The sequence below is a fragment of the Pipistrellus kuhlii genome, unplaced genomic scaffold, assembly GCF_014108245.1.
Source record: "Pipistrellus kuhlii isolate mPipKuh1 unplaced genomic scaffold, mPipKuh1.p scaffold_m20_p_3, whole genome shotgun sequence".
Taxonomy (NCBI): Eukaryota; Metazoa; Chordata; class Mammalia; order Chiroptera; family Vespertilionidae; genus Pipistrellus; species Pipistrellus kuhlii.
The window spans coordinates 15772360-15799118 of NW_023425529.1; the positions used below are offsets into that span (position 1 = coordinate 15772360).

The following is a 26759-nucleotide window of genomic DNA, read 5'->3' on the forward strand; positions in this document are numbered from 1 at the left end:
GAGTGAAAACTCCGCAGGCCAAGACAACAACAGGTGGGGAGGAGCTAATTACCATTATCTGTAACAGGTCAGCTGGGGACAGGCTGCTGGAGACAGAAGGGGTAAGGCTGCGCTGTGGCAGAGAGCACACAAGGGCGAACTGAACCTGAGGGCTCTGACGGAAGAGACTGTTGTAACACCACCATTTCCTTCTCATCAACTTGAGTCTAGGAAAGGGAAGTCGGAAAGCACCGCATCAGTTCCTGGTCACAACCTTATCCATCTCTCCACTCCCTTCACCATCTCTGCCTCTTTCCCTAAGATTCACTTGGCTCTTCAGGACAGGGAGACTGTAATTGAGGGGAGTAAGACCAGGGCAGTTAGGAAAAGGTCCACAAAGTGACAAAGAAGGATAACTTCTAGGTTCCAAGTGTCATGCTGCAGTGGTGGGGAGGAACCAGGGGCTTGAAAACCCGGGCTCCACTCAGACATCCCTGTCTCTCCTCTATTAAAACCTGGAAGGGCCTGGCTGGTGTGATTCAGTGGTTGAGCATTGACCCATGAACCCGGAGGTCCCGGTTTGATTCCCAGTCAGGGCACATGCCCAGGATATGGGCTCGATCCCCAGTTGAGGGCCTGCAGGAGGCAGTTGATGAATGATTCTCTCTCATCTTTGATGTTTCTATCTCTCTCTCCCTCTCCTTTCCTCTCTCTGAAATCAATTAAAAATAACAATAACAACACAGTTTTAAGAAATAACCTGGGAGGATTCCCACTGCTCTCACTCTAGGTCCTAGAGTCTAGGGTGATACAAGAATGAGAATACACAGGCTCTGAGGGTCCAGAAGAATGTGGCCTGAGTCTCATCCTCCTCCACCACAACTGTGCAGTTGATGGGGAGGGAGCAGATAAGGATGTTGGCTGGTGAGTGGTGGGTGCTCAGCAAATGGAGTGAAAGATTACTGATGATGGTGACTAAAGTTGGGAGGAAAAGTAAGTTCAGACAATGGACAATGGACGGATGACGGAGTAATAGGTGGGGGAGGTGGGGGAGTAAGGGAGGTGGGGAAGGTGTGGGAATATGGGGGTGGGGGAGGTAGGGGAGGTGAGAAGTATGGGGGAGGGGCGGTGGGGGAGGTGGGAGAGGTGGGGGAATTATCCTAAGCACTGCCTAGTAGGTCTGAGGAGAATGCCCACATCTTCGCCCTCCCATCCTAACATGGTGATGGGCACATAACAGATGCACATGTCCATGGAAGAACTAGCAGGACAGCTTGTCACTCCTGAGGCCCCGGAAGAATGGTCATTTCCGTAGTAAAGCTGAGGGGTAGGAGTCTGTCTCCCTCATCCCCACCCCAGGACCTCCTAGGAGCTTGAGCAGAGACCTAGGGACTCAGATCCACTCCCCACCCCCTCAGGGCACCCTGTTCAACTCTCCAGACATTTTTTTTTGCAACAAATATTTATTGAGTGCCTGCCTACTTGCTCCAAGTCGGACACTGGGATAGACCCTGAGGTTACATAAATGAACAACAGTCCCAGACCACAAGGAGCTCACAGTCTAGTTGGGGAAGCAGATACAAATGAACAGGAAAAATGCAAAATCAGTATTCCAACCAACGTTATGGTGCACTATGGAAGTCCAGGAAAAAGGGGAGTGATCAATTCTGGGGAAGACAAGATGGGGCAGAAGCCTTCATAGAAGTAGTTGTGTCTGCGTAAGGTTCTAAGGAATACATAGAAGTTCTCCAGCCAATGGTGGGGAAAGCTTCCAGGTTTAGGAAATAGTTTGAGATGACTTGCAGAGGTGTGAAGGATACAGGCAGAGTGCTAGGATGGGCTGGGGAGTGAGAAGGGGTGGGTAGGGGGTAGATGAGGCTGGAAGAGTCCTGGGTCCAACTGGAAACGCCAAGCCTTTACTACACTGGTCTGCTCCAGCCCCTACTCTGGGGAGTCATGGGAGGGAGCTTGCCCAAGAACTAACTAAGGGGGCTTTTGGGTGGGGTTCCCCACTCGACTTCAAGAAGAGGAGCAAATGTCCGTGTCACTGGAAAGCAGTGTGGCCGGGCCAGTCCGGAGCTGGCTTCAGTCATCCTTGGGTAGAAAACCTGGGCATGCCTTTGTTTGCCCTTGTTTTGCTCTTGTCGTCGTTTGTTTCCTAGGAACGTTCCTTGTAAAAGCTCCAAGTCTGACTGGGTTGATCCAAGGGAAAAGGAGATTTCTCTCCACTTGCATGAGGAAGCCAGAGTGTTCTAGAGGCAGGACCAGGGGGTACTGGGCAGGAGCCAGGGGCAATTCTGGGCAGCTTCTATGGCCCCTGTTTTCCAAGCAATTTTTGTAGCCCCTCGTTCATGCTGCTTTCCTCCTCCACACCAAAGACAGTTGGGGCAGCTGAGAACAAGCCCAAAACATTCTTTAATCCTGCCAAGGTTTGTCCCCACCCACCAAGGGAAGCTGCTTGCCTTGGGGGCTGACACTCTCCTTTCTTCTCAGGTTTCCTCTCAGGGCTCCTCCAGAGTGAAGACAGAGGAGTTGGCCCCTGCCAAGCTGGAGGGAGCTGGGCAGGCGGCCAGGGTGGCATAGGCCGGTGGAGGGGCAGTCAAGGTTGGGGAAGTATCAGGGGTTGCCAGGGATGAGGCTGAGGAGGGGAGCTGGGGGCAAACACTGGAAGGGAGGGAGGAAGCTGGAGTGGAGGCCACCTCCTGGGCACCTCTGCCCCCTCGGCCTGGAGACCAGTATCGGCTTCTGAACCTCCGCAGCAGCATGAGGAATGTAATGACCATGAGGTCAAAGATGAGCTCCGCCATCTCCACCACAGACAACACCGAGGAGCCGAACCACAGGCTCCACTGGCTGCCCAGGTTGGACAGGAGGGTGACCATCTGTGAGGGCGAAAGGCACACTGATCACTGGGACAGAGGGCCCAGGGTGGGCTCCAGCAGAAGTGTCCCATCCCTCCTTAACTGAGGTCCTCAGCCACCCCTCTCAGCCTCTCAGAGGCCCCCTGAACCTCTTCTTTCCAAGTCATACCCACCTGGCACACCCTTCCCTCTCACTACCCCAAGAGGCTTCATCCCCCAGCCAAGTCCCCCTTCTTCCAACCCTCTCAACCTCACCCTCACCACTCACCCCTCTCCTTGGGCCCCTACCTTCAAGGCCCAGACACTCTGGCCCAACAAAGGCAATCCCTTGTTTTCCCTGACCCCCCAGAAAATCACAGGCTCAGTGAAGCAGGACGTACCGTGACGGAGGGAGACTCAGAATTGGTTTTGTAGTTCAGCTCCTTGAAGAAGACATTGAGTTTGGCAACTCCATTTCTGTGGAGTAGGGGAGAGGATGGGAAGAAATGGCAGAGGATTAACTTCTCAGAACCTCACAAACACCCTCCTCCAATCAACTGTATCATTCCTTCTTTCCAGATTTGATTTCCCTCCCAAGGATTCTTTTCTTGGGGCTGGGACCAGGGTAGGACTGACCTTTTGTTTTTGATGGTGTAATTATTCTGTAGGGATAACATCCGGAAGACCCAGTCCTGGGAAAGAATTGGAGTGTCAAGGGACCACCCATATTCTTCAGGCTTACTATACATATACCCAGAGAAGACCACAGTGTCATACACATGTCCCTGTCCTTCCCCTTCCCCACTTTACCTGGGATGTCACGGAGGGCCATCGAGAGTAACCTGCAGAGAGCTTGTAACTGGTCACACTGGGAATGGAGAGAGGCACTCAGTAATGGGAGTGGGGCCCTCCCACTCAAAGGCTTAGCTGAATACCTATATTCCACCCAGTCAAGCAGCCCGCTGCCCAACCTGTGCCCAGGCGAAGGGCACACTCACCTGCATGGCTTCAGGCACTTGGTGAAACAGCCCAGACGATCTGAGGCGAAGGCACCCTGGAGCTTATAGTAGCAGTAGCCTGTGGGTGCAGAGTGGACACCTCAGCCTTCTCTTTCCCACACCCAAGAGGCCTCTAAAGATCCCAGAGCACCCCCTTCACAAGAGTATCAGATTACAGTGATGTCTCCTGAGTGGCTGCACCAAAAATAGTTTAAGAAATTAAGCTAACTTGTGTGCTGAAGGGGGGGAGGGGGAGAGCGGGGAGCGCATTACACCTATGTAAAGATGTGTAGGATTTGAACAAAAATTAGAAAGTCAGAAAGAAGAGTGGGAACAATTGTGTCAAATAATGAGATGAAACCACAATGAGGTATCACTTCATACCCACTAGAATGGCTATAATTGAACAAAAGACCAATGTCACCCCAATCAATTTAAAAAAGACAATAGCAAGTGTTACTGTAGAGAAACTGGAACCTCCTACATTGCTGTTGAGCATGTAAAATGGTGTGGCCACTTTGCAAAACAGTCTGGCAGAATTTTAAACATACAGTTAGGCTCTGACTCAGAAATTCCACTCCTAGGTATATACCCAAGAGTCTTCAAAACATATGTTCACACAAAAACTTCTACAAGATGTTCAAAATCACAATAGTAAAAAATAAAAAGTACAAAAAACACACAAATGCCCATAAACTGATTAATGAATAAAACAAATGTGGTTTGTCCATACAATGGGACATTATTCAGCTATAAAGAGGAAAGACATTCTTGCACATGCTACAAGGTGGACGAATCTTGAAAATATCCCGGTCACAAAGGACCATATGTTATATGATCCTACATATATGAAATGTAGAGAAGAGGCACATCTAGAGACAGAAAGCAGACTAGTGCTTGCCAAGGGTGTAGCAGGTGGGGAGGGAGAAGGGCACTATGGGCACAGGGAATGGGGAACTGGAAGAGTGCTATGGGTACAAAGTTTCTTTCTGGCGTGATAAAAATGGCTGTGGCCATTGTTGCACAACTCTGTGACTATACTAAAATCTAAAACTATCTTAAAATTGAATTGTACACTTTAAATTGGTTGAATTATCTCAAAAAGCTGTTACAAGAGGGCGGGAGAGAAAGGAAGAAAAAGGAAGGAAGGAAGGAAGGAAGGAAGGAAGGAAGGAAGGAAGGAAGGAAGGAAGGAAGGAAGGAAGGAAGGAGGGAAGGAGGGGGGAGGGAGGGAGGGGGAGGGGGGAATGGAAAAAAAGGAGGGAGGGAGGGGGGAGGGAGGGAGGGATGGAGGTGTGGAGGGGAGAGAGGAGAGGGAGGGAGGGGGGAGGGGGGTTGGGGGATGGAGGGTTAGTGGAAGGGAGGGAAGGAAGAGGTAAGGGAGCTGAAGATTCCTACGTCCGAAACAGGCGAAGAATCCCTACCCTACCCACAGCAATTCCCACACCACAACCGCCCTCCACGCACCATCCCCCCAACATAACGCCTCCCACGACCCCAATAGTAGGTCTATAGATTCCCTTTCTCCCCCATTTGCCAAAGTCTAAATAAGGTTATTTTGTCCTTCTTTCTACTTTTAGTCACCCAGTTCTCCTTCATTTCTGACCCAAATGTCTCAGTCTACCAGGACTGGGGATCTTTATTAGGAAGTCTGAGAAACAGTGGGGCCCTTTTCTCTGGGGAGTGAGCAGTCCTTAGGAAACGCAACAATCTGAATTTTTAACCTAGTTCCTTTCCCTCATTCTCACAGCTTCTCAGCAATCGGTATTGTTATTTTTCTCCCACAGATCTTCTTCAAACTCACAAACACTTAGAAATCACTGTTTGGGGGCCGAGGGGAGCAGTGGGCAGGGAGCCATGTCTCCCCTCAGGGTCTCAGCTTGCTTAAAGAGAAGGTGAGGCCAGGAGGATACACTCCTGCTTGGCTGCACTATGATTTTCCTAAGGTCAGAGACACGGGAAGTGAGGCCACCATTACAAAGTCCAGCAGGGGAGAGAGCTGAGTGGAGCAGACCCAGGGAAGGAAGGAGGCCGAAAGATCACCCAGACAGAGCCGAGACAGGCAGACACGGAACTCCGGGGTCTGCAGGGTCCCTGACTCATCCTGAGAGGTGTGAAGGTGTGTGTCGTCCATCACACAGGGGGAGAGCTGGTCCCAGTGGAACTGGGGAGAAGGAGACCCTGGAGGACCAGCCAGCTGGGACAGATAAGAGCATGTGCACCAGGAAAGCCAACCCTCTGTTTCCATGGTTTCCTGTTTAGGGTTTTCTCTCTCTCAGCTACCCAGTATACAGCTTCCCTGCTGAGTAGCCCAGCTGTGTGAAAAGAAAAGGGGATCTGTCTACTCCCAGACCAGGATGAGGAGGAGATGCCAGGACTCTCAAAACTTCTTTGATTATGCTCTCCCGTAGGTAAAAACTTCTTAAATAAGCAACTCCAGTATATGCATTTGGTTTATAAAGCACACACCTGCTACTATTGAATTGATACATTATGCACATTATAAAACATACACAAAATGGAATGTGTAATAAATGATAGAGGCCGGGACCGGTTTGGCTCAGTGGATAGAGCGTCGGCCTGCGAACTGAAAGGTCCCGGGTTCGATTCTGGTCAAGGGCATGTACCTTGGTTGCGGGCACATTCCCTGAGGGGGGTGTGCAAGAGGCGGCTGGTCCATGTTTCTCTCTCATCGACGTTTCTAACTCTCTGTCCCTCTCAATTCCTCTCTGTGTAAAATCAATAAAATATAAAATAAATAAATAAATAAATAAATAATAGAGATACATTTAACTTCTGGTATTTTCTCCCTGCACCCAGTGAGTCATCCCAGTGCCTGGCCTGGAGCCTTGAGTGAGACAAGGAAGCTATGGGCAGAGTGTGCACAGAAACCTCAGCAGGCCCCGGAGGGAACGGGGAGATTTTCTCTCACATTCTTCCTACCTTACGTTGCAAGTTATTTTTAAATAGAGCCATCCTATATAATAAAGAGCTAACATGCTAATTAGACCAGACAGCAGAACAATCTTCCAGGTGGACCTTTAAGAACGACCTCCCAGAATGACCAGAGTGAGGGGGGTGGGGCCTCGAGGCAGCTGGGGCTGCTGTGAGGGCCAAGCCCCTTGCATGAATTTCGTGCACTGGGCCTCTAGTTCTTTTATAAACACACAGAAGCCAAAATAGAAGGGGAGAAACTGTGAGGGAGGGACAGAGATAGTGCACAGAAAACTGAGAGAGGCCAGTCGAAGGACTGGAAAACAAGAGACAGGGAGAATTCATCAGGGACAGTGAGAGGCAGAAGCAGCCCCACAGACAGAGGGTGCTGAGAGGAGAGGGCTCCCAGGAAAGGCCTGGTCAATGGGCAGCCCAGGGGCTCCCTCTTGGACTCTCACCCCAGGAATCATGCTTCTTGTAGTCACAGTACTCCACATGCTCGGGCCGTGGATAGAAGATGTAGGCACAGCCACACTCCTTGACCATGCTCTCCTGGAAGCAAGAGTGAATACACACCTACAGGGAGGAGAGTGAGGAGGGAGGTCAGGCCTGCTCTCACCCACAAACAGCCCATAAGAGACAGAGAAAGGGAAGGACAAACAATTCTCTGTGCTGCACATCTATCCCTCATCCACTGTTTACACACACATACACATACACACACACACACACACACACACACATCTTTCCATTTTGACTGACCAATAGTGCAGGCCTGAAAGATAGTTGCCACAGACTGGCCTCACCTGCTGTGTGTACTTGGAATGGTAAAGGTTCTTGACAGGGACATCACTGCCATTATATGTACAGTCTCCATAGTTGCCCCCAAGTCTGTCCAGGGCTTCCTGTGAGTACACACACACACTAAGATGTCAGAGGTCACAGAGCAGAGCACGTGGCCCAGGCCTCCTCCTGAACCCTCTGTCTTCCCTCAGTCTTAGGTTGCATCTCCCATCCTGCCAGCCTCACCTGTCTGCCTCCCCATTTCAAAACATGCTCCCAGTGGCCCAACATCCATCTCAGGGCCACTTTCAAGGACACCAGGCCCACAGATTCCCCGGGACTCCTAAGCATGTTCTGAATCCCTTCTCAGCACTCTCATCCAAGGCCCACTCCTCTGGTCCCTTCTTCCTGGTGTCCACTCTCCCAGCCCCTCGACCCTGGTTTCTGCTCCTGTAGACCTCCACATGCTCAAGGCCCAGCCTGCATGATCCCCCTCCTCAGCCTCTGGCTGTCGAGTCCACCTCCCATGCCCTCTCCCTTGCCCCTCGCCTGTCTAGGGCTCTCCTCCCAGGCTTCCCAGGCAGCACTCTTGCCTTCCTCATGCTGATGGAGGTCTCCACACCAGGTCGCAAGTTAAAGCCACCATCATCCATGAAGGCAGGCTCATCCTGCCCGTGCACCGTGACCCTGGCCCCGGTCACTGTGGACAGCAGCGGGATGAAGTCATTCTGCTCTGTGCGCAGTGTCAGGGATAGACCTGGCGTGTGCAGAGGAAGCAGAGTTGGGAGAAGATCTTGGAAAAGCATTAAGGGATGGAAAACACCCTCCCACCCTGCCCAGTTCCTAATGCTCCAAGGAGAGCAAAGCAGGGAGACCTACAAATGGATGTGGCAACAACCCCTGAGCTGGATTCTGGGGGCGGGCTGGAAGGACTGGGTCAGGGTTCCTATCACACCTGGAATGGACAACATGGTACCCATAGTGGAGAAAGAACAGGGAAAACTCCTTCCAGGACTGAGATAGGCACATTATGGCAATGCCCAGAGGCTCACGGCATCTCTAGGATGGAGCTCAAGGTGGGTAAACGTGGGTGAGCAGGGAAGCAGCAAGGGCTGAGGCAGAGGTCAGGGACTGAGAGTATGGGGTGTTGCTCACCATTGTTGACCCCAGGCATAGAAGACATCCAGAGGTTGGAGTTGTTCTCGCCATTGAACGTGTAGCAGTTTCCATATATCGGGTGGTGAAAGTGAGAGTAATTCCTATTCAGAAGGGAGAGAGAGTAGGATCACAGAGAAAAGGGACCAGGATGGAGGACTTTCAGCGCCTTTTGTTTCCTGGTCATCTACTATGTGCCAATAGCCTGCAAGGGCATCATCTCCACAGCACAAAAGAGGAAGAAGATGGGGCACAAACAGTGATGACAAACTTGGGACTCAAACCAGGTCATTTACCTTCTAGCCCAGATTTCTCCCAGCAGGCCACCTGACCTGCCTGGTTTTGTGACCTCTCTTGAGGTCACTCTGTTGCATTTGGAGACTCTTGCAGAGTCCCTAGCTTCTCGCATGTCTAAATCTTAGTTCACCGTCTGGATTCTGATCTCCTTAAGGACTGAAGCCAGATCCCAATAATTTCTGTATCATCTCTGGGTTAACTACATAGTTCTTGGCATATAGGAGATAGTAAATAATTAATAAATGAATGAATGAAATGGAAGGGAAGGGAACAGCAGAGAGTAAGGCCATTATTGAGCATGGAGTTGAGAAGAGGAAGATCAGATCCCAAGGCAAAAATGAGTAGGGTTCTGGTTGCATGGCTCTGAGCAGGTCATTTTTTCTAAGCTTATTCTTCTCATCTATAATAATAAAAGTGTAATATGCTAATTAGACCGGACAGTCAAACGACCTTCTGGATGACATTCTGGACATCCTTCCAGACTAATCCATGGTGACAGGGGCCAAGGCAGAGGGGGTTAGGGGTGATCAGGCAGGCAGGTGAGTGGTTAGGGGCAATTAGGCAGGCAGGCAAAGGTGGTTAGGGGCGATCAGGCAGGCAGTCAAAGGTGGTTAGGGGCGATCAAGCAGGCAGGCAAAGGTGGTTAGGAGTGATCAGGCAGGCAGTTAGGAGCCAGTGGTTCCAACTTGTGAGGGGGATGTCCCCCAAGGGGTCCCATATTACAAGAGGGTTTAGGCTGGGCTGAGGGACACCTTCCCCCTTCAACCCTCCAACCCTGTGCAAGAATTTCATGCACTGGGCCTCTAGTTTATAATAATAAAAGCATAATATGCTAATTATACCAGATGTCCTTCCAGATGAAGCTGGGGCTACAAGGAAAGCCCTGGTCCCGGTGCCAGAGGGAAGCCGGTGTTGGCAGCCAGGGGAAGGAAGGCCTACTCTTGCACAGATTTCATGCATTGGGCCTCTAGTTGTAAAATAAGGAGATTGGAACAAGGTGATCTGGAATATCCCATTGGCCTTGAAGAATGAAATATTGGTGCACATTCTGGGAAGCACTAGAAAGTCAACATTTCCAGAGCAAAGAGTGGATTCAGGGAGGGACAGAAGATGAAACTATGAAAGAGAGCAGAGGCCAGCGTTGAAGGGCCTATGAGCCTTGCTCAATGGTAGAGGGGACAGGTGCCATGTGGTGGATGCACACTAGGGACTCTATGCAGCAGGTAACAAAGCAGATGGAGCAACATGGATAGATCTTAAAATGAGAGCTTAGTAAAAAGAGAAAAATAGTAAGAGGTTAAATGAGATCTACAACACACCATTTATGTTACATACACATTGTACAAAAACAGATACAAAAAGATACACACTAATACATTGTAAGAATATATGAGAAGCAGCATAACATGAAGAGCACAGACTCCAGAACTAAATGACTTATATTTGAATCATAGCTCTAACAAGTATTAGCTGTGGGAACAACAAAAATCACTTTATCTCTCTGTTTCTTATCTGTAAAATGGAATATTACTTACTTCACAGGGGTGTTAAGAGGATTAAATTACTCTCAGAACAGTGCTTAGCACTTAGGAAGAGCTATATAAGTTTACTATTAGCATTATAGGGATTTATTAAAATGGTGAAAGTCAGCCCTGGCCAGGTAGCTCAGTTGGTTAGATTGTCATTTGATCCCCAGTCAGGACATATACAAGAATCAACAAGTGCCTTCATAATAAGTGGAACAACAAATTTCTCCCTCCCTCTCCCTCTCCCTCTCCCTCTCCCTCTCCCTCTCCCTCTCTCTCTCTCCCCTCATCCCCTTTCCCTTCCCTTTAAATCGATTTAAAAAAAAAAAAACTAAAAAACAAAAACAAAAAACAGAAGACAGACAATAACAAAATGGAGGATGTGAAGAATTTAGAACTCTCATATATTGCTGGTGGGAATGTAAAATGGCACCACCACTTGCACAACAGTCTGGCAGTTCCTCAAAATGTTAAACATAGAATTACCATTTGACCCAGCAATCCCACTCCTACATATATACCTAAAAGAAATAAAAACATATCCATACAAAAACCTATACATGAATGTTCATAGCAGCATTATTTATAATAGCCAGAAAGTGGGGGTGGGAGGGACAAAAAGTCCATCAGTTAAGGAATAAACAGCCGAAACCGGTTTGACTCAGTGGTAGAGCATCAGTCTGCGGACTGAGGGGTCCCGGGTTCAATTCCGGTCGGGGGCATGCACGTTGGTTGCAGGCAATCTCCAGTGGGGGGGGGTGCAGGAGGCAGCTGGTCGGTGTTTCTCTCTCATCGACGTTTCTAGCTATCTATCCCTCGCCCTTCCTCTCTATAAAAAATCAATAAAAATATATATTTTTTTAAAAAGGAATAAACAAAATGTGGTATATTCATACAATGGAATATTATTCAGCTACAGAAAGGAATTAAGTACTGATACATGCTGCAACATGGATGAACCTTGAAGACTTTTTGCTAAGTGAAAGAAGCCAGATACAAAAGAACACATGTATGATACATTTAAATGACATATCTACAGTAGGAAAATCTATACACACAGAAAGCAGACTAGTGGTTTCCAGGGCTTAGAGAAGAGGCGGGAATAGGGAATTACTGCTAATAAGTACAGGGTTTCTTTTTGGGGTGAAGATGTTCTAAAATTAGTGGTAATGGCCCTGGCCAGTTGGCTCAGTGGGTAGAGCATCAGCCTTCGGAGTGAAGGGTCTCAGGGTTCCATTCAGTCAAGGACACATGCCTGGGTTATGGACTCAATCCCCAATGGAGGGCATGCAGGAGGCAGCTGATCAATGATTCTCTCTCAGCATTGATGTTTCTATCTATCTCTCTGTCTCCCTTCCCCTCTGAAATCAATAAAAAATATATATATAAAGAAAAAAATATTGAGAGAAGGGGAAAGTGTGCCTGACGTCGAGAAGAAGAGTTGGGTGAGAACATGATAAAGAGCTTCAATTGATTCTGAAGGCCATGAGAGATGTTGAAGGAAACCAAACAGCACTAACTGGTACAGTTAAGTACAGTGAATTGAAGTAAGAACAGTGAGGTATAAAGCTTCCGGTGACTACAGAATGAAGAGAGGATATAGAGGCAGAAAGACAAATTGGGAGGGGGTGGTGATGGTGGTAATAATAACCTAGGTGAGAAATAATGAGGCTCTGAGCTAAGAAAGTGACCTAAGCATCAGGACTGAGATGAACTTTGGTCTTTCCATTGATAGGCAGGTAGGAGCATAGGACAGGCAGAGTGAAAGGATCAGTGGGAAGGTGACAGACAGAGAGACTGGGTGGCAGTTGTGAGCTACCCAGACTCAGGTGCTGCTACTGTCTCACTTCCCAGCTGGTAGCTCCTGTCCTCAAACAAACACAAGACTAGAGGCAGGAACAAAATCGTGTGCTGGGCAGAGTGTGTGTGCCAGGTGAGGGGTGGAGGCAGAAGCAGGTGACACCTGGCCCTGCTGCCACTCAGCAGCGACATGACAGAGAAGGGCTCCCTGTAGAGTGGAGAGGCTGCGTCAACACCCTTCCTCAGGCAGGCAGAGGCAAGGAGATGATGGCACCTGAAAATTAAGATCCGAATCAGGGAGGGAAAAGTGGGGGGTAGGAGGAGCCAGGACTACAGAAGGAAACTTCCCTTTCTCCTTGCCTCTCCCAGCCCTCAGAGAGCAAGCAGCTGCCATGACCTCTTTATAAGGTCATTATGACAGGAATCTTAACAGAAAGAATCCCTGGGGAAAAGAATCCCTGAACTAGGGATGGCCTGGTGGCCTAGGGCAAGTCCCTTCTCCTGCTTGAGTACAGAGTAATAAGACCCAACATTCATTGTAGTTTATTAAGTTCCCTAGAATTTGACATCTCATGCACTTGGAGATGTATGTTATCACCATCTTCATCACTGGAGTAAACATGCCAAAAGGGCGAGGATTATATATATATTTTCTTCTTTGATGCGTCCCAAATGCCTAGACCAGTGACTGACACATAGCTTAGATCGTCAAAACTATTTGTTGCATGAACATTGAATAAATCTAATTTTCAGCCCATTTTACAAACAAAGAAACAAGTTCTGAAGAGTGATTTGAAATGCCCAGAGTCACCTGGTCAGGAAGTAACAGAGTCAAAGCGGAAACTCAGGTTTAACCCCTCACTCAATCCATGCTCTGTCCACCACACTACTGCCCATCTCAACTGAGAAAGTGGGGGATGGAACCAGACAACCTTCTGGGCACTTTTGAGTTTGATGCTAGTGAGAAAAAGGCCTTAGACAGACAGGGAACCATGCCTCCCACCCTTGGTTTCTCAAAGCTGGACCTCAACCCCAACCTTCCCAAGGCAGCTATCTGAGGCTACCTCACTCAGACCCAGCCCTGCAGGGAGTAGCAGAAGTCCTGCAGAATGATCCTGGGACAGAGGTTTGGACCTGAAATCAATGCATCTCCTCCTCTTTACAGGCATTTATTTAGTCAACAAGCATTTCCTGGTGCCACTCATGCTGGGCCTCAGGCTGGCTCTGGGAGGGAGACATGGTGGGTGGGTAACACAGAGGCAGGCAAGACAGACTCACGCCTGGCTGCAGGAGGCCTGGTTGAAGCGACAGCTGAAGATGAAGTTGCCCAGCTTGTCCTCCTCCAGGGACGTAAAGGAGTCTGGCAGTCTCGACAGAATGTTGATGTAGTGGAAGCGATACCACTCCCTCACCGCATCCACCCCTGATGAGTATGTCTGGTAGAAGCAGTCGGATTTGTTCTGGTTACACTGGAAACAGAGACCAGAGCTTCAGAGGGCCAGTAGCAGGGGTCAGACAGCAAGGCAGGGCCAAGGTCAAGGACTGAATGGCCTGGGGTCCTGAGGACTGACAGACCAGAGTGGGGAGCCAGGTGTAGACCAGAACAGCAGAAGCCCGGAAAAGAGTGGACCAGAGGGCATGGGATTAAGGGAGTGGGAGGCCGAGGAGACCAGGAGCTAGCATTTATAGTCTCTGCAAGGACTTCTCCCCATTTCACTGATGGGAAGGCTGAGGGATCAACAGGTTTGTCCCAGCAATAGAGCTAGGCCTAGCTAGCTATGATTAAAGGAGGCTTCTCCTTCCTACCCCAGCTGCTCTCCCACTTCCTCTCTCTCTCTCTCTCTCTCTTTTTTTTTCTCTCTCTCTCTCTTCTTTTTCTTTTCTTTTGTAGAGAAGAGATCTGGGAGCATTCAGGATGATGCATTTTTAATTTTTTTTATTAAAACAAATACTAAGTCTGCGTTTTCACTGTCTCCGTATTCTCTGCCTGAGACCTGCAATACCCCGGTTCCCTATCTCACTGGAGGTACCCAAATAAGTCCCACGGGTGGGACCTGTATTTCAGAAAGGGGCATTTTCCATAGCAGATTTGACTTCCGCCCACCTAAACGCTCCCACAGAAGCCCCCAGAGAGGAGAAACCCCCACGAGCTGGCGCTCAGAGAGATGTCATTTCGTTTTATTTTCTCAAAACGTGTTCCTTTTGACATCAAGCTGACATCAATCACCACCTCGTCACACGCCAACAGATGAGGGTTGGGAAAGGGCGCGCGGTCCAGGGCGTGGGCGGAACCGGAAGGGCCTGGGCTGCGCATGACGGGGCGGGGCCTGTTGACGGTGTGGGTGGGGTCTGATGACGTAAGGGCGGGGCCTGCAGCGACCGGGTGCGGGGCCTTACCAGCTTGAACCCGATCTTCCAGTCCTTCCAGTTCACCTGGGGGTTGTTGTCCCGCATGCTGGAAGCCACGCTGCGGGCTCTGCGAGCCGCGGGGGGCGAGTCCGGGTCCCCCAGGAGCTGCAGGGGGTGCGGCAGGGCCTCCCGGAGGCCGCGGCGGCCGCGGGGATGGCCCCCGAGGGTGTTAAAGGAGTTGTATTTGTACAGGTCGAAGAGCGTCTTCGCCGTGATGCGGTCCAGCTCCTCCAGCTCCCCTTTGATTTGCGTGTACCTGGAGGGGCGATGGGGAAAGGGTCGGACTAGGGGCGGGGGGGGGGGGGCGGTTTCGCGCGAATGCCTGGCCTTTGGGCCTCAGTTTCCTCGTCTGAAACTGCAAGGAGGCGGGGCCGAGAGGGGGGTGGACAGGTGTGTCCGCCAGGGTTAGCGGAGGCGAAGGTGAGCCCCAGCGGTGACGGCATTTATGGCGGCCAGTGTCCTGTTTATTGAAAGGGAGAGGCGGGCGGCGCCTGTTGATGAGGCGCTGTCCTCCCACTCGCTGCGGCCTAGAAGAGAACCCGGAACTGTGTACCCTTTCCCAAGACAGAGAAGGGGGTGGGCTTGACCTGGGCCCGTCTCTCATCCCACCCGGATCCCTTCAGGGGAGGGTGGCATCCTCTAAACAAGGGGCTCTCAATTGCACTTCTACTGAGGAACTTCAAAAAATACCAACGCTGCCCACTAGCTGCCCCTCCCCACCAGGGTTAGATTTTAATGAGTTTTGGGTGGGGCCCAAACTCCATAAGTTAAACATTGCAGTATAAATAATCACATTCCTTCCTAATACTGGTCCTCTTACCATCTCTATCGTGAAACTACAGAGCAGCAGGGCCTTAGGGATAGAAACTTCCAAAACAAAACACACACATGCACACACACCTAGATCTAATAGATTAAACAAGGTTGCAGGATACAACATCAACACACAAAAATTGATCATATTTCTACATACTAGCAACAAAAAACTGGGAAATGAAATAATAAAAGCACCATATTAAATAGCTTAAACAACACCAAATACTAGGAATAAATTTAATGAAAGATGTGCAAGACCAACCTCTACACTAAAAATTCTACTGGGTGCAAAGACCAAAAAAAAAAATAAATAAAAATGGAATTATATATTTTGATGGATCAGAAACTCAATGGAGTTAAGATGTCTCCCAAATATATCTTTAGATTCAACACAATCCCTATAAAAACTTCAACAAATATTTTTTAAAGAAATTGACAGGCTGGTCCTAAGACTTACATGAAAATGGAAAGAATTCAGAAAGCCAAAACAAATTTTAGAAAAGAAGAGCAGAATTGAAGTACTTACTCTTCCTGACTCTAAGACTTACTATAAAACCACAATAATCAAAATAGTGTAGTACTTACGTAAGGATAGACAGTAGATCAATGGAACAGAATAAAGTCCTCAATGGGGAAAATTTGTGTGTGTGTGTGTGTGTGTGTTTATTGATTTTGGGGAGAGAGGAAGGGAGAGGCAGAGGCAGAAACATCAATAGATCAGTTGCCTCCTGCACGCACACCGACCTGGGATGGAACCCAAAACCTAGGTAAGTGCCCTGTCCAGGAATGGAACCAGTGACCTTTTGGTGAGTGGAATGACGCTCAACCAACTGAGCCACACCAGATGAAGCAGTAAAATACTTTTTTAAAAACATTTGGTGCTGGAACAATTTGTATACTGTACGGGGGCAGGCGGGGGGTGGGGGGGAGATGAACTTCAACCTCTACCTCAGTCCATACACAAAAATTAAGTTATAGACCTAAGCATAAAATTCAGAACCATAAAGACTCTAGGAGAGAGAGAGAGAAGAAGGAAAAAAAAAAATATATATATATATATATATATATATATATATATATATATATATATACACACACACACACACACACACACACACACTCTTCATGACCTTGGGATAAGCAGACAGACATTTGGGGAATAAATATCTAAGGAAGAACTCTTCCTGAAATATAAAGACCTCTGGCAGCTCCAGCTGCAACCTCATCCCTTTATAGGAAAAAAAAATGTAGCTCAGGTTAAAGGTGTGTGTTTGATATTCTGAGAGATTTTTGTTACTGGTAATTAAAAGAATAGCTGTAATAGCTAGTACTTATTAAGATAGGCACTGTGTATTAGAATGTGCATTATTTAATGTAATCTTCGGGGTAATGCAGCATACTGTTAGCCACTGTTAGCTAATACTATCGCCATTCCCTTTTACAGATGAAAAACCTGAGGCAGGTGACTTGTTCAAGGTCACACAATGCGGACGTGGGTCAGAAAGCGCTCTCACCATCACTGCCCTTCACTTTACTAGCTCTGGCTATTTTAGGAAGGTGTAAAGGTGCCCCAGAAGGAAGCCAGAGTTAGTCGGCTGGATGTGGGTCCTGGTGTCCCAGTCACACTTTCTAACTGTGTGATGTTGGTAAGGACACTTTCTGAATCCAACCTCTTTCCTCATCTGTAAAATGGGCCTAACACTAAATCTGCCTACATATGAAGCTTTCAGAGGTTAAGTGAGAAAATAATCAGTGACACAAAGTGAAGAGGCCATCAAATACCAGCAAGACCCAGGCCGGACCCAGAAGTCCAAATGTCTTCCTTATAGTCACATTGCAAGAATCCAGGTGCCCCAACTTAGCTGGAGTTATTTCCTTAACATGAGCCTCACATCCCTGCCTGGGCCCCCATCCCAACCTGTCTCAAGTCCCCCTGTGCTCCTCTCTGGCCTCCTGCACCTCCCTCATTCTCATCACCACCAGGCTGTCTCTCACTTCTCCAGCATCATCTCTCTTCTCCATTGAGCCCATGCTCTGCCTACGCCAGGCTCACCAGTCAGTGGTCCTCCTCATACGCACCTCCCTCCTGCCTCTTCCATAGAGGCCTTTGCTGACCAGCCCCTCGACTCCCACCTGTGACAAGGCTCCCAGACTCAGTACAGAATGCCACCACTCCCCAGCGTCTACTTCTCTCTCCTTATTTAGCTTGAGACAGCAAGAAGTGTTCCCATATCAGCCCTTCAATAAAGAAACTCTCCCTCCCTTTCAGTTAACACCTAGCACTAAAAAAATCTGCCCACTGAGCAAACACCACTGATTACATCAGATCATGTCCTGCAAGAAGAAGGACCCAGGTGAGAAGTAACCAGGGCTGAGGGAGGTAGAATGCAGACAAGAGGGCTTCAGCAAGACAGTCCAGCCCTTCTAACCTTGACCTCCTACCCAGGTCATGGTCACCACCCTCATTCTCACCTGCTCTGGCAGCTCTACTCTGGGGAGGGGGGTGTAAACCATTGCACAGTTCGATCAGGCAGGCATTACTATCTCCATTTTACACTTGAGGGGCCTGAGGTCCATCAACCAGGCAATTTCTTCCAAGGTCACTCAGCTAGGACGTAGTGTCCTTACCAACATCACACAGTTAGAAAGTGCAATTGAGACACCAGGACCCACATCCAGGGAGTAATACATAGAAAGTGCAATTGAGACACCAAGACCCACATCCAGGGAGTAATACATAACCCCAGCTTTTTTGGACTCCATGACCCCAACTGTTTTTACTACTCTGCCTTGGGGCTTGGAAGCACTTAAGACTGGGCAGCAAAATCTTTCCTGGCAACTGGCCATCTCTCCTCCAGCCCTTCTTCTCCACCAGGACATACTGACAGGGTCAGGGACACTGGGAGACTTGGGGCTGATACCCTGTTCTCTTCCTATCTGTTTCTCCTCCTCCCTTCCTCTTCCCCCTGGATGATCTCCTCTCACATGATCCTCATGCTCAACAGGCAGCCTTGGGGTTAGCCCAAACCCTCATCCCACACACCCGCCCACCAGGCAGCCCCTAGTTGAGCACTCTCAGTCAGCATTGTGGAAGTACGAGACAGGACTGGGCACCGAAAACTCACCAGCTTCCTCCCCTGCCATGTGCATCTGGGGACCTAGCCCACTCCCCCCTTCCTCCAGGGATCACCTAGAAGTCTTCACTTCCCTTTCTTTGGCCCCTTCCCGAGCTCCATTCTCCTCCACATCTCAGCACCCTCCAACCTGTCTCCCAGGTTGGGAGACATGCTCCCTCCACTGTGGCCCCTATATGAACTCAGCCTGCACCCCTGTGTTCACAGTATCTCCTCACCTGTGAGCCCCCTGGGGACAGTCCAGAACTGGTTCTAAGCTCTCAGATCCTATGTGGAAGCAGGCCTGGCTGTGACATTTTAAGAGTGATAGATGCTCACAAACCAAAGATTATTCAGAGGATAGACGACTAGGGTAGTGAGAGCTCTAGAAACTATTCCATCCAGAGGAAAGACACAGGAGCTACGTTCTAACCAGGCTCATTGCCTTGCCACATTAGACGGTGAGCCTTGGACAAGTTACTTATTCTCTGTGCCTCTGTTTCACCATCTACACACATGGGAGTATTGATAGGACTGCTGCATGGGATGAAATGAGCTAACTCGTGAAGAATACAGCTCAAAACACCCGGCCGAGGAGGTACTGTACAACTGCAGCTGTTGTTTTTATTATCATTTCTGTTACCATTGCTACGATTGAGAAGAAAACGCTAAGGAGGCACAGGAGCACTGCCTGCCAGGCATCTATCATGTGACTCTGGTCTTAACAAAAGTGGGGCCTAAGACCAGATTCCAATTCTGACCCCTCCACTTAGCAGCGAGGTGATCTCAGAGCCTCCTTTTTCTCATCTGACTCGAGGGTGATATTTCCCTCCTCACCTAACAAGCTGGCTACGAGGATCAAAAAGAAAGCAATAGTGGACTTTGCAAGCTGCAGCACAGTTTCTGCTCTCCTAGGGGCACCGGAGTTGATGACTGCTGGGTAAAAAAGGAGGCGATGTCTCTAGGGTTGCTTCAAAGAGACAGGACCAAGACCAGAAGGTAGTTGCTATCATGAAGTCAGCTGCAGCTTTAACTGAGGAAGAACTTTCTTACAGCAGCTTCCCAGAGATAGTGAGGTTCCTGAGCGCATCACTGAGAGGACAGTGGGAGCATTCGGCTTTAAGGGTCTGGGTTTCTGTCCCTGGTAGGCCTGCCACCCCAGACTGGTTTCTGGGTCCTGCAGAAAGTGCAGGTCTCTTCACCAGGTAGGGACAGGAAGACCCAGCTCAGATCCCTGCCCGCCCTCCCTGCAGCTTCTCCCTTTGGGGAACTGAACCCCTCTTCACCTCATTCCTGCTGCCCTGCCTCCTGCTGGGAGATTCCATGGCCTCCTTCATTGTTAAGAACCTCGAATCCTCCCATAGGTCAAGCGTAAGTCCTTCTAAGAATTGGATGAAAAATTATGTTCTCTGTTTTCCATTGATGGGAAGACTGGCCCTGTCTCTTGGGTAAACAAAACCCTCTCCTGTGTTGGCCAGAAAGAATGGAGCCACCGTGGCTGACCCTTTACCTTGGACTCTTAGAACATCCTTGCTCAGAGTGGTAGGTCTTTAGCCTTTATCCCCCTTCCTGGAAGTTACGAAGCAGCACAGAATCCTGCACCTCCTCCTCCTTCCTCCCTCTCTGCGGGCCCCACCCAGCTGCCAAGTGGGCATCCCTGGTCTGATTTTGCCTCATTTGGTTACCTTGTCTACTGGTTTCCGCCTCTTCCCTTCTTCCTCTGTAGGAGTCATTCACCTCATCTCTGCCTCCTGCACCTGCCACCGGCATGATTCACACTTGGGTCACTACCTACCAGGCTGCATTAACTCATCCACCCACCCCTGCCTCTCTCCTTGAACAGAAGCCAGAACCCTCCCTCCTGTACTCCTGACTAGTACCCCCTCCTCTTACTGCTGCTGTTCCCCAGGGACTCTCACCAGCCACCCATCCTCCTTCACACCCCCCTCACCCCCCACTGGATGTCTCTACCTGGCCCCTCCTTAAAATGCAATGGAAGAAAGAGCTTTTAAATCAAACTGGTTTATTACTCAGCTGCTAATCTGGGAGGCACTGGCTTCTGGGGATGGGGGCAGGGGGATTGTTTTTTAATCCCAGGTTTACTACCTGCTTCCTGTGTTAACTTGAGTTATTTAACCTCAGTTTCCTCTTCTATAAAATGAGAGTAATATTGGTACCTACTTCAGAAGTCTGTGGTGAGGATTAAATAATGAATGTTGAATTTAATTTGGCACATATTAAGTCTATATAAGTTTTAGCTCTTGCTGTTGCTTTATTTGCTGAGTGACCTTGCTCAATTGTTTCTCCTCCATTTCCTCATCTGCAAAATGGAAATAATAATAATGCCTGCCTCCGTGGGCTTGTCGGGATTAACTGAGATAGTGCTTGTAAAGCATCCAGTATCAGGTTGAGCACATAATAGGTATTCAATAACCTTCCCCTGCACTGAGGAGCTTCCCCTGACTCTCCTCCCTCCCTGGGTGCTCTCTCCACTAGGCCCTGCAGCAGCCCAGACCATCATGCACGAGGGATTTTTTCTTTTTATCTTTTTTTTTTTTTAATTGATTTCAGAGAGGAAAGGTGAGGGAGAGAGAGATAGAAACCTCAATGATGAAAGAGAATCACTGATGGGCTGCCTTTAGTATGAACCCTACTGGGGATCAAGCCTGCATCCTGGGCATGTGCTCTAACAGGGAACTAAACCGTGACGTCTTGGTTTATAGGTCAGTGCTCAACCACTGAGCCACCCCAGTGGGGCACAAGGGATTCATTCTGTATGGGTGCCTGTCTCCCAGCCTTCAGGCACATGGCGTCAGAGGCTCTGGTTTTCATTCTCTGAGCCTTTTTCTTGGACTGTCCAGGGCCTGCACCCAACAGAACCTTAGAAAATATGCAGACCTACCTCAACAGATTCACCCCTGCCCTCTCCATTTCTCACCTATATCTTTCAACCACAATATTTGTGGAGCCCTTACTACTCTGCCTGTTGTCCCTCCTACTTGCTAGCCCTTTCCTCCCTGCTGGCTCAGAGCAGTCCAGTGTCCCTCCTCTCCACCGAGGCCAGAGGCATGAGGGGTGGGGAAAATGGGGGAAGGGTTAGGTCAGGAGAGCGACAGGGAGCCAAGAAGAAGAAGAGCAAAGCTAGGGACAAGAAACGAGGCTGGGGGAGGAATAATAAAGAACTGGGAAAAGGCATGTAAACATCTCAGGAAACTTCATTTATTCTACATCCCACATCTTAGGTATTGAGAAGAGGTAGGAGTTTGTGATCAGGCAAACAGAGGGTCCAGCTCAGTTACTATCTCTGTGGCCCTGTGAGCTGTCTCTCTTTGCCTCCGTTTCCTCAAGTGTACAGTGGGGTATTAGTCGTACCTGCCTTGGAGGATCGTTAGGAAAATTAAAGGAAGGGCCTGCAGAGGACTCAGTAGTAAAAGCAGCTCCATAGGAAATGGCCCCTTACCCCAGACGCTCTACAAACAGCCCAGCTGTTTTTTCTCTGCAGGACAGGACGTCCCAACCCTTATTAGCCCAAGACACACCTTTGGATACAACAGAATATATGGGGACCTTCACCGCCAACATGTGACCAAACCCAGTCCTCCACTGCACGCATACCCAACGTGTTTGCTCACCCACATCCACACACTCACACAATTGCTAACACACGCACCCATAAATCTCCCACTCCTTGAAGGTAGAGACTAGACTTCACACAATTTTTACTATAACTAGCACAGTGCGCTGCAGGCATCTGTCTATACGCCCAGCACTGCCGTTTTCTCTTTCCCAGGACCCAGCAAATTACCAGGCCTTCCACGAAAATGGTCCGAATTATTAAGAAGCCCGTTTGCCAGGTGCCTCGCGCTGTGAATGGCTGGTGGCAGGGGTTCCCACCGTGCTGCATGACTGAGTGACCACAAATACAAGGTACAAACAAACACCCAGCCGCACCCTCCTTTCTTCTCCACACTTTACCACCCCCTCCGGCCTCCAGACCAAACGTTGGCAAAAAGCACTGGTGAAACCCAAAACTTGAGGACACACCCAGGTTCCTGGGCAGGGATCGCCTCCCCGTTTTCACCTGAGTTTCTGGGCAACCAGCTGGACTAGGGGACAGGGGAACAGCTATCCTGCCCCATTCTCCTACTGGCTCCCTAACTCTCCACCCCCAATCCCGAGGCTCACCATTGCTTTGCCGCCATCCCTCGTTTTGCTTTCTCCAACACCAACTCCCCGTCTGACCCAAGACAGACGTAACAGAGTCTAGGCCCTGCCCGCTCCCACCACCCATGCCATAGCACCTGAGACAGGTTCTTCTCTGGAGGAGGAGGAGGCCCTGGTCTTTGCTCTCCTCTGCCTCCAGGGAAAGAATGGGGATGACCTCCAACCTGCCCTTTGGGAAGTTATCAGCAGCATCTTGACCTCACCTGCGCCCCCTACTGCTTGCGGGAGAAAGGGAGGAGGATGGCACTGGTGGTCCAACAACCACACTTAGAATAAGCGGTGGGCACTAGGAAAGCTCTACCAGAACGAACTGCCAGCCCAGTAAGTGGGGAGCTCCCAATCTTGCCCCAAGGGAGGCCTGCCTGGGGACAGTTTTGGCTTCTACCCCTGGGCCTGAGGGTCTGCCTGCCCAGTGGGCACCTCAGTACTCTCTGCGCTACCCTGGCAGGCACCAGGAAGTGGTGTGGGGGGGAAGTGGGTGGGCGCAACTGACCTGTAGGGATTGAGGGTGCAGACGGTCACAGCGGGGAAGACCAGCTTGTCAGAGTTGAGGTTGATGTTGAGGCTGACGGGGTAGCTGAAGTACTCTTCGAACAGCAGGGCGAACTGCCAGTACATCATGCCAAAGGTGCAGAGCCAGAGCACGGCCCAGAAGGCCGTCTTCATGCGGTTGTGCTGGGAGCACACCAGGCGGATGGCGCCGTGGATGGTGGTGTTGTTGCAGAAGAACTGGAACAGGTCTCGGTAGGAGCGGTGGAACTCGATCAGGGCCTCCTCCTCCTCCGTGGGCTGCTGGGGGGCCGCGGACTTGGGGTCCGGCCCCGGCTCCTCACACTTGTCTCCCTTCATGAGCCCTTGGGTGAGTTGTGAAGGGTTAGGGTCAGGGTCAGGGCAGAGCTCTGGGCTCCAAGTGCCCTTCCCATCATCAGCCTGACCCCAGGGAGAGGCTGCTCCAGGCCATGCCCACATCCCACTCCTCCCTCCCCCCACCTGCCCAGGAGCCAGCTGACCTGCTGGAGCCAGGGCCAGAGCTGGAGCTGGGCTTCGCTGGAGTGGCCTCTCCTCTGCTTCCCTGATAAGGTCACCTTTTGGTTTCAATCCCAGGACCTCCCTTTTCGTCTCCTCAGCCATCAGCCTCTGCTTAGTAGTTCGTCCCGTTCTTGGTCTCTCTCTCTCCTTTCCTCCCCTCTCTCTCTCTCTCTCTCTTTCTCTTGGGTCTTTCCCTACTCTCTCCTTCCTCACCCAGCTCCTCTGTGTGCCAAGCTCTCTGATCCTGCCTCTCTTCCTCGTTCTCCCCCGTCTGCCCTCTCAGTCCAGGCTCTCTCCTCCAGTCTCCTGTCCTGCTCCTGGGCTGTGTCCTGACTCGCTGTGTCCTGACTCCCTCTGTCCCAGGTTCCCAAGGATGGCAGGACTCCAGGAGTCCTGGCTGCCACCTGCTCCCCACTCCCAAATGTGACTGGACCGGGACTGGTTCCTTTCTAGTTGAATCTGGCAGCCGAGAGCCTCTCCTCCCCCTCACCTGACAGGTGCAGAGACCGGCCTGGGAGCCCGCCCGCTGGCCTGGGTGGAAGCAACAGAAGCCTCATTAGCATCTCAATTAAAGGTGAGCAGGGCAGGGGGGGAGTGGGGGGAGGGGCCGGTCAGAGGAGGAGTCCGAGCTATAGAACCAGAAGGAGGAGGACTCCCGAGGGCTGACCTGGGAGTAGGGTCAGAGAAGCAGAGTCAGCCTGGGGAGTGATAGGAAGCTGGCAGGCAAGAAACAGAACGGCAAGGGAGAGTCAGAAATCTTGACCGGGGAGAAGGATCCTGAACACAAAGCGAGGAGGGCAGAAACGAGGAAAAAGGACAAGCCAGGACAGTGAGACTAAGGGAGAGAGACCAGGAGAGCAGGGAAGGCAGAAAAAGGGAACAGATGCAGGACAGAATGAAGAACTGGGAGGGGGCATGGAGGAGAGGCAGAGAGAGGAAGATGAAGAGGAGGGAGCCAGCCCCAAAGGGACTCTCCCCTCCCCTGCAGGAGAGCATGGAGGGAGCCTCACGTGGGCTTTCAGGAGCTGGGTTCCCTCCCTGGGGAGTCCCTCCAAGGGCACCCACAGGTCAGCCTCACCCCCAGGTGGTGGAGAGGACTCTATGGGAGTACCTCCTGGCACTCAGCACGAAGCTCCTCTCTGCCTCTCCCCCCCTGGCTTATCCTCTTCCCTCCTGACTCCTCGCCATCACCCCCTACCTTGTCCAGGCCAGGGTGGAGCCCAGGTGAAGCTGGGGTCTAGGCGGGGCCCTGGGACATTCTGTTCTCTTTTACACCATTGGCTGCCAGACCAGGAATGTGTAATGTCCCCTGTTGTGGTCACGGGGTTGCAGGAATGTGGGCACTGAGAGGCAGGTAGGGGACAGGCAGGGGCACTTAGGCCAGGGACCTGGAGCCCAGGGACAGCAGGCACTGAGGGGGCAGGGAGGGATGTGGGTAGCATGGGGCGTCTGGGAGGAAGAGGGCAGGCATGGCCAAGTCTACACCAGCCCTGCAAGGAAGAAAGGAAGTGCTCTTTGTAGGGGCTTTTCCTCCAAAGTCTCTGCCCAAACTGAATCCAACAAGAGCATAAACAGCAAAATGCCAAGCAGAGAGGGAAGGGTCAGAGAATCAGGCCCAATGAGAGGGTCCAAACAGGCACAGGACACCCATCCACACAGCCCAGGCCCCCTGTGACAGCGAGAGGTTGGCCCCTTGTGGACCCTCAGCAAGCAGCCCTGAGTGTGCTCCCTGGCTTCTCCTTCCTCCTTGCTCCCTCAGAGGAGTGGGCACGGTCATCCCTCCAATGTGCTCAGCACAGGCACTGATACAGGTGGGAGAAGACAGGCCTGCAATATAGTAAGATGAGGATTCCAGTAGCAGAGATAAAAGCCCTGGGCTTAGTGAGCCTGGGGAGGGAAGGAGAGGATCTAGCCTGGAGAGAGTCAGGAAGACTTCCTGGAGAAGGTGGCATCTCAGCTGAGTGTCGTAAGGAACAACAGGGACTTCAGCAGGCAAAGAAGAGGGTAGTGGGGAACTCTAGGCTCAGGGTACAACCAGGCTGCTTTCTGTCTGGGCAGTTTCTTGTGGCCTCTTAAAGCCAGAGCTACTGTCAGCCTGGATTCCAAACCCAGTCCCATCTTTCCCTCTGATGCCTGCTCGGGACACCCAGCTGAGAAGGGAAAGGCTGGCTTTTTCTTCATTTTCCTGATGAATCAACTGACCCTCCACAGAAATAAGCCAGTTGTGTGAGGACACAAAACAAAATAGCAACCGAGGGGAAACAGAATCTGAAGTCTCCTCCTCCTCCGGGCTTGTCTGCTTAGGGCTTTTGCCATTTACTCCCCAAGATGGACTAGCCACAGACTCCGGGCTACCCTGGCCCTGGTTTTGAAAGCCAGGGAGGTTCCCACACTCACACACAGTCCATGGATTCACCAGCAGGCTGGTCCTGGGTCACCTGCCTGGCCCTGTAAAAAGCTCTCTACCTCGTCCCCACCTTCCCATGACACCCCCAGAAACTCCATTCTCCCTCAACTCAGGACCTTAACGTAGGGACAATCCCATCTACTGATGGGATGGCTGTATCCTGCCTGTTTGATCTCAAAGGTTCTGAGAGACACCCCCTGCCTTTCCCATGTGCTGCCTGAAACCCCAGCCGCTGGCTTAGGAAGCACAAGCAAATAGTTTTCCTCTCAAGAGCTCTGGGAGGAGAACTGCAAGGGCCAGGTCTGGACTGAGCGGGAGTGCGGTGTCCCTGCAGCAGCCTGCCAAGGACAGGGTGGCAGCTCAGAGACCGCAGCAGCCCGGATCTGGAACTGGCCAGAGCGAGCTTGTTGTTAGGAGAAAAACAGAAATCTGAAACCTGCACTTTTGTC

At 50.6% G+C, this 26759-nt stretch overlaps 1 protein-coding gene across 2 annotated transcripts; it reads right to left on the reverse strand.

Moving 5' to 3' along the window:
• Positions 1-1840: 1840 nt before the first annotated feature.
• SCNN1A (sodium channel epithelial 1 subunit alpha) lies at positions 1841-25089 on the reverse strand. Of its 2 annotated transcripts, none has more exons than XM_036455470.2 (13): positions 24394-25089; positions 23368-23728; positions 14710-14977; positions 13591-13781; positions 8690-8793; positions 8128-8291; positions 7558-7656; positions 7210-7327; positions 3818-3896; positions 3630-3687; positions 3456-3511; positions 3221-3296; positions 1841-2861 (listed from the first exon to the last, which is right to left on the reverse strand). In XM_036455470.2, the coding sequence occupies exons 1-13, from the start codon at positions 24464-24466 to the stop codon at positions 2481-2483; spliced, it is 2028 nt and encodes a 675-aa protein (XP_036311363.1). In that variant the 5' UTR covers positions 24467-25089; the 3' UTR covers positions 1841-2480. The 2 variants fall into 2 exon arrangements, with proteins under 2 accessions (XP_036311363.1, XP_045443627.1); XM_045587671.1 differs by lacking the exon at positions 24394-25089 and adding an exon at positions 23885-24333.
• Between the last annotated feature and the right edge of the window lie 1670 nt (positions 25090-26759).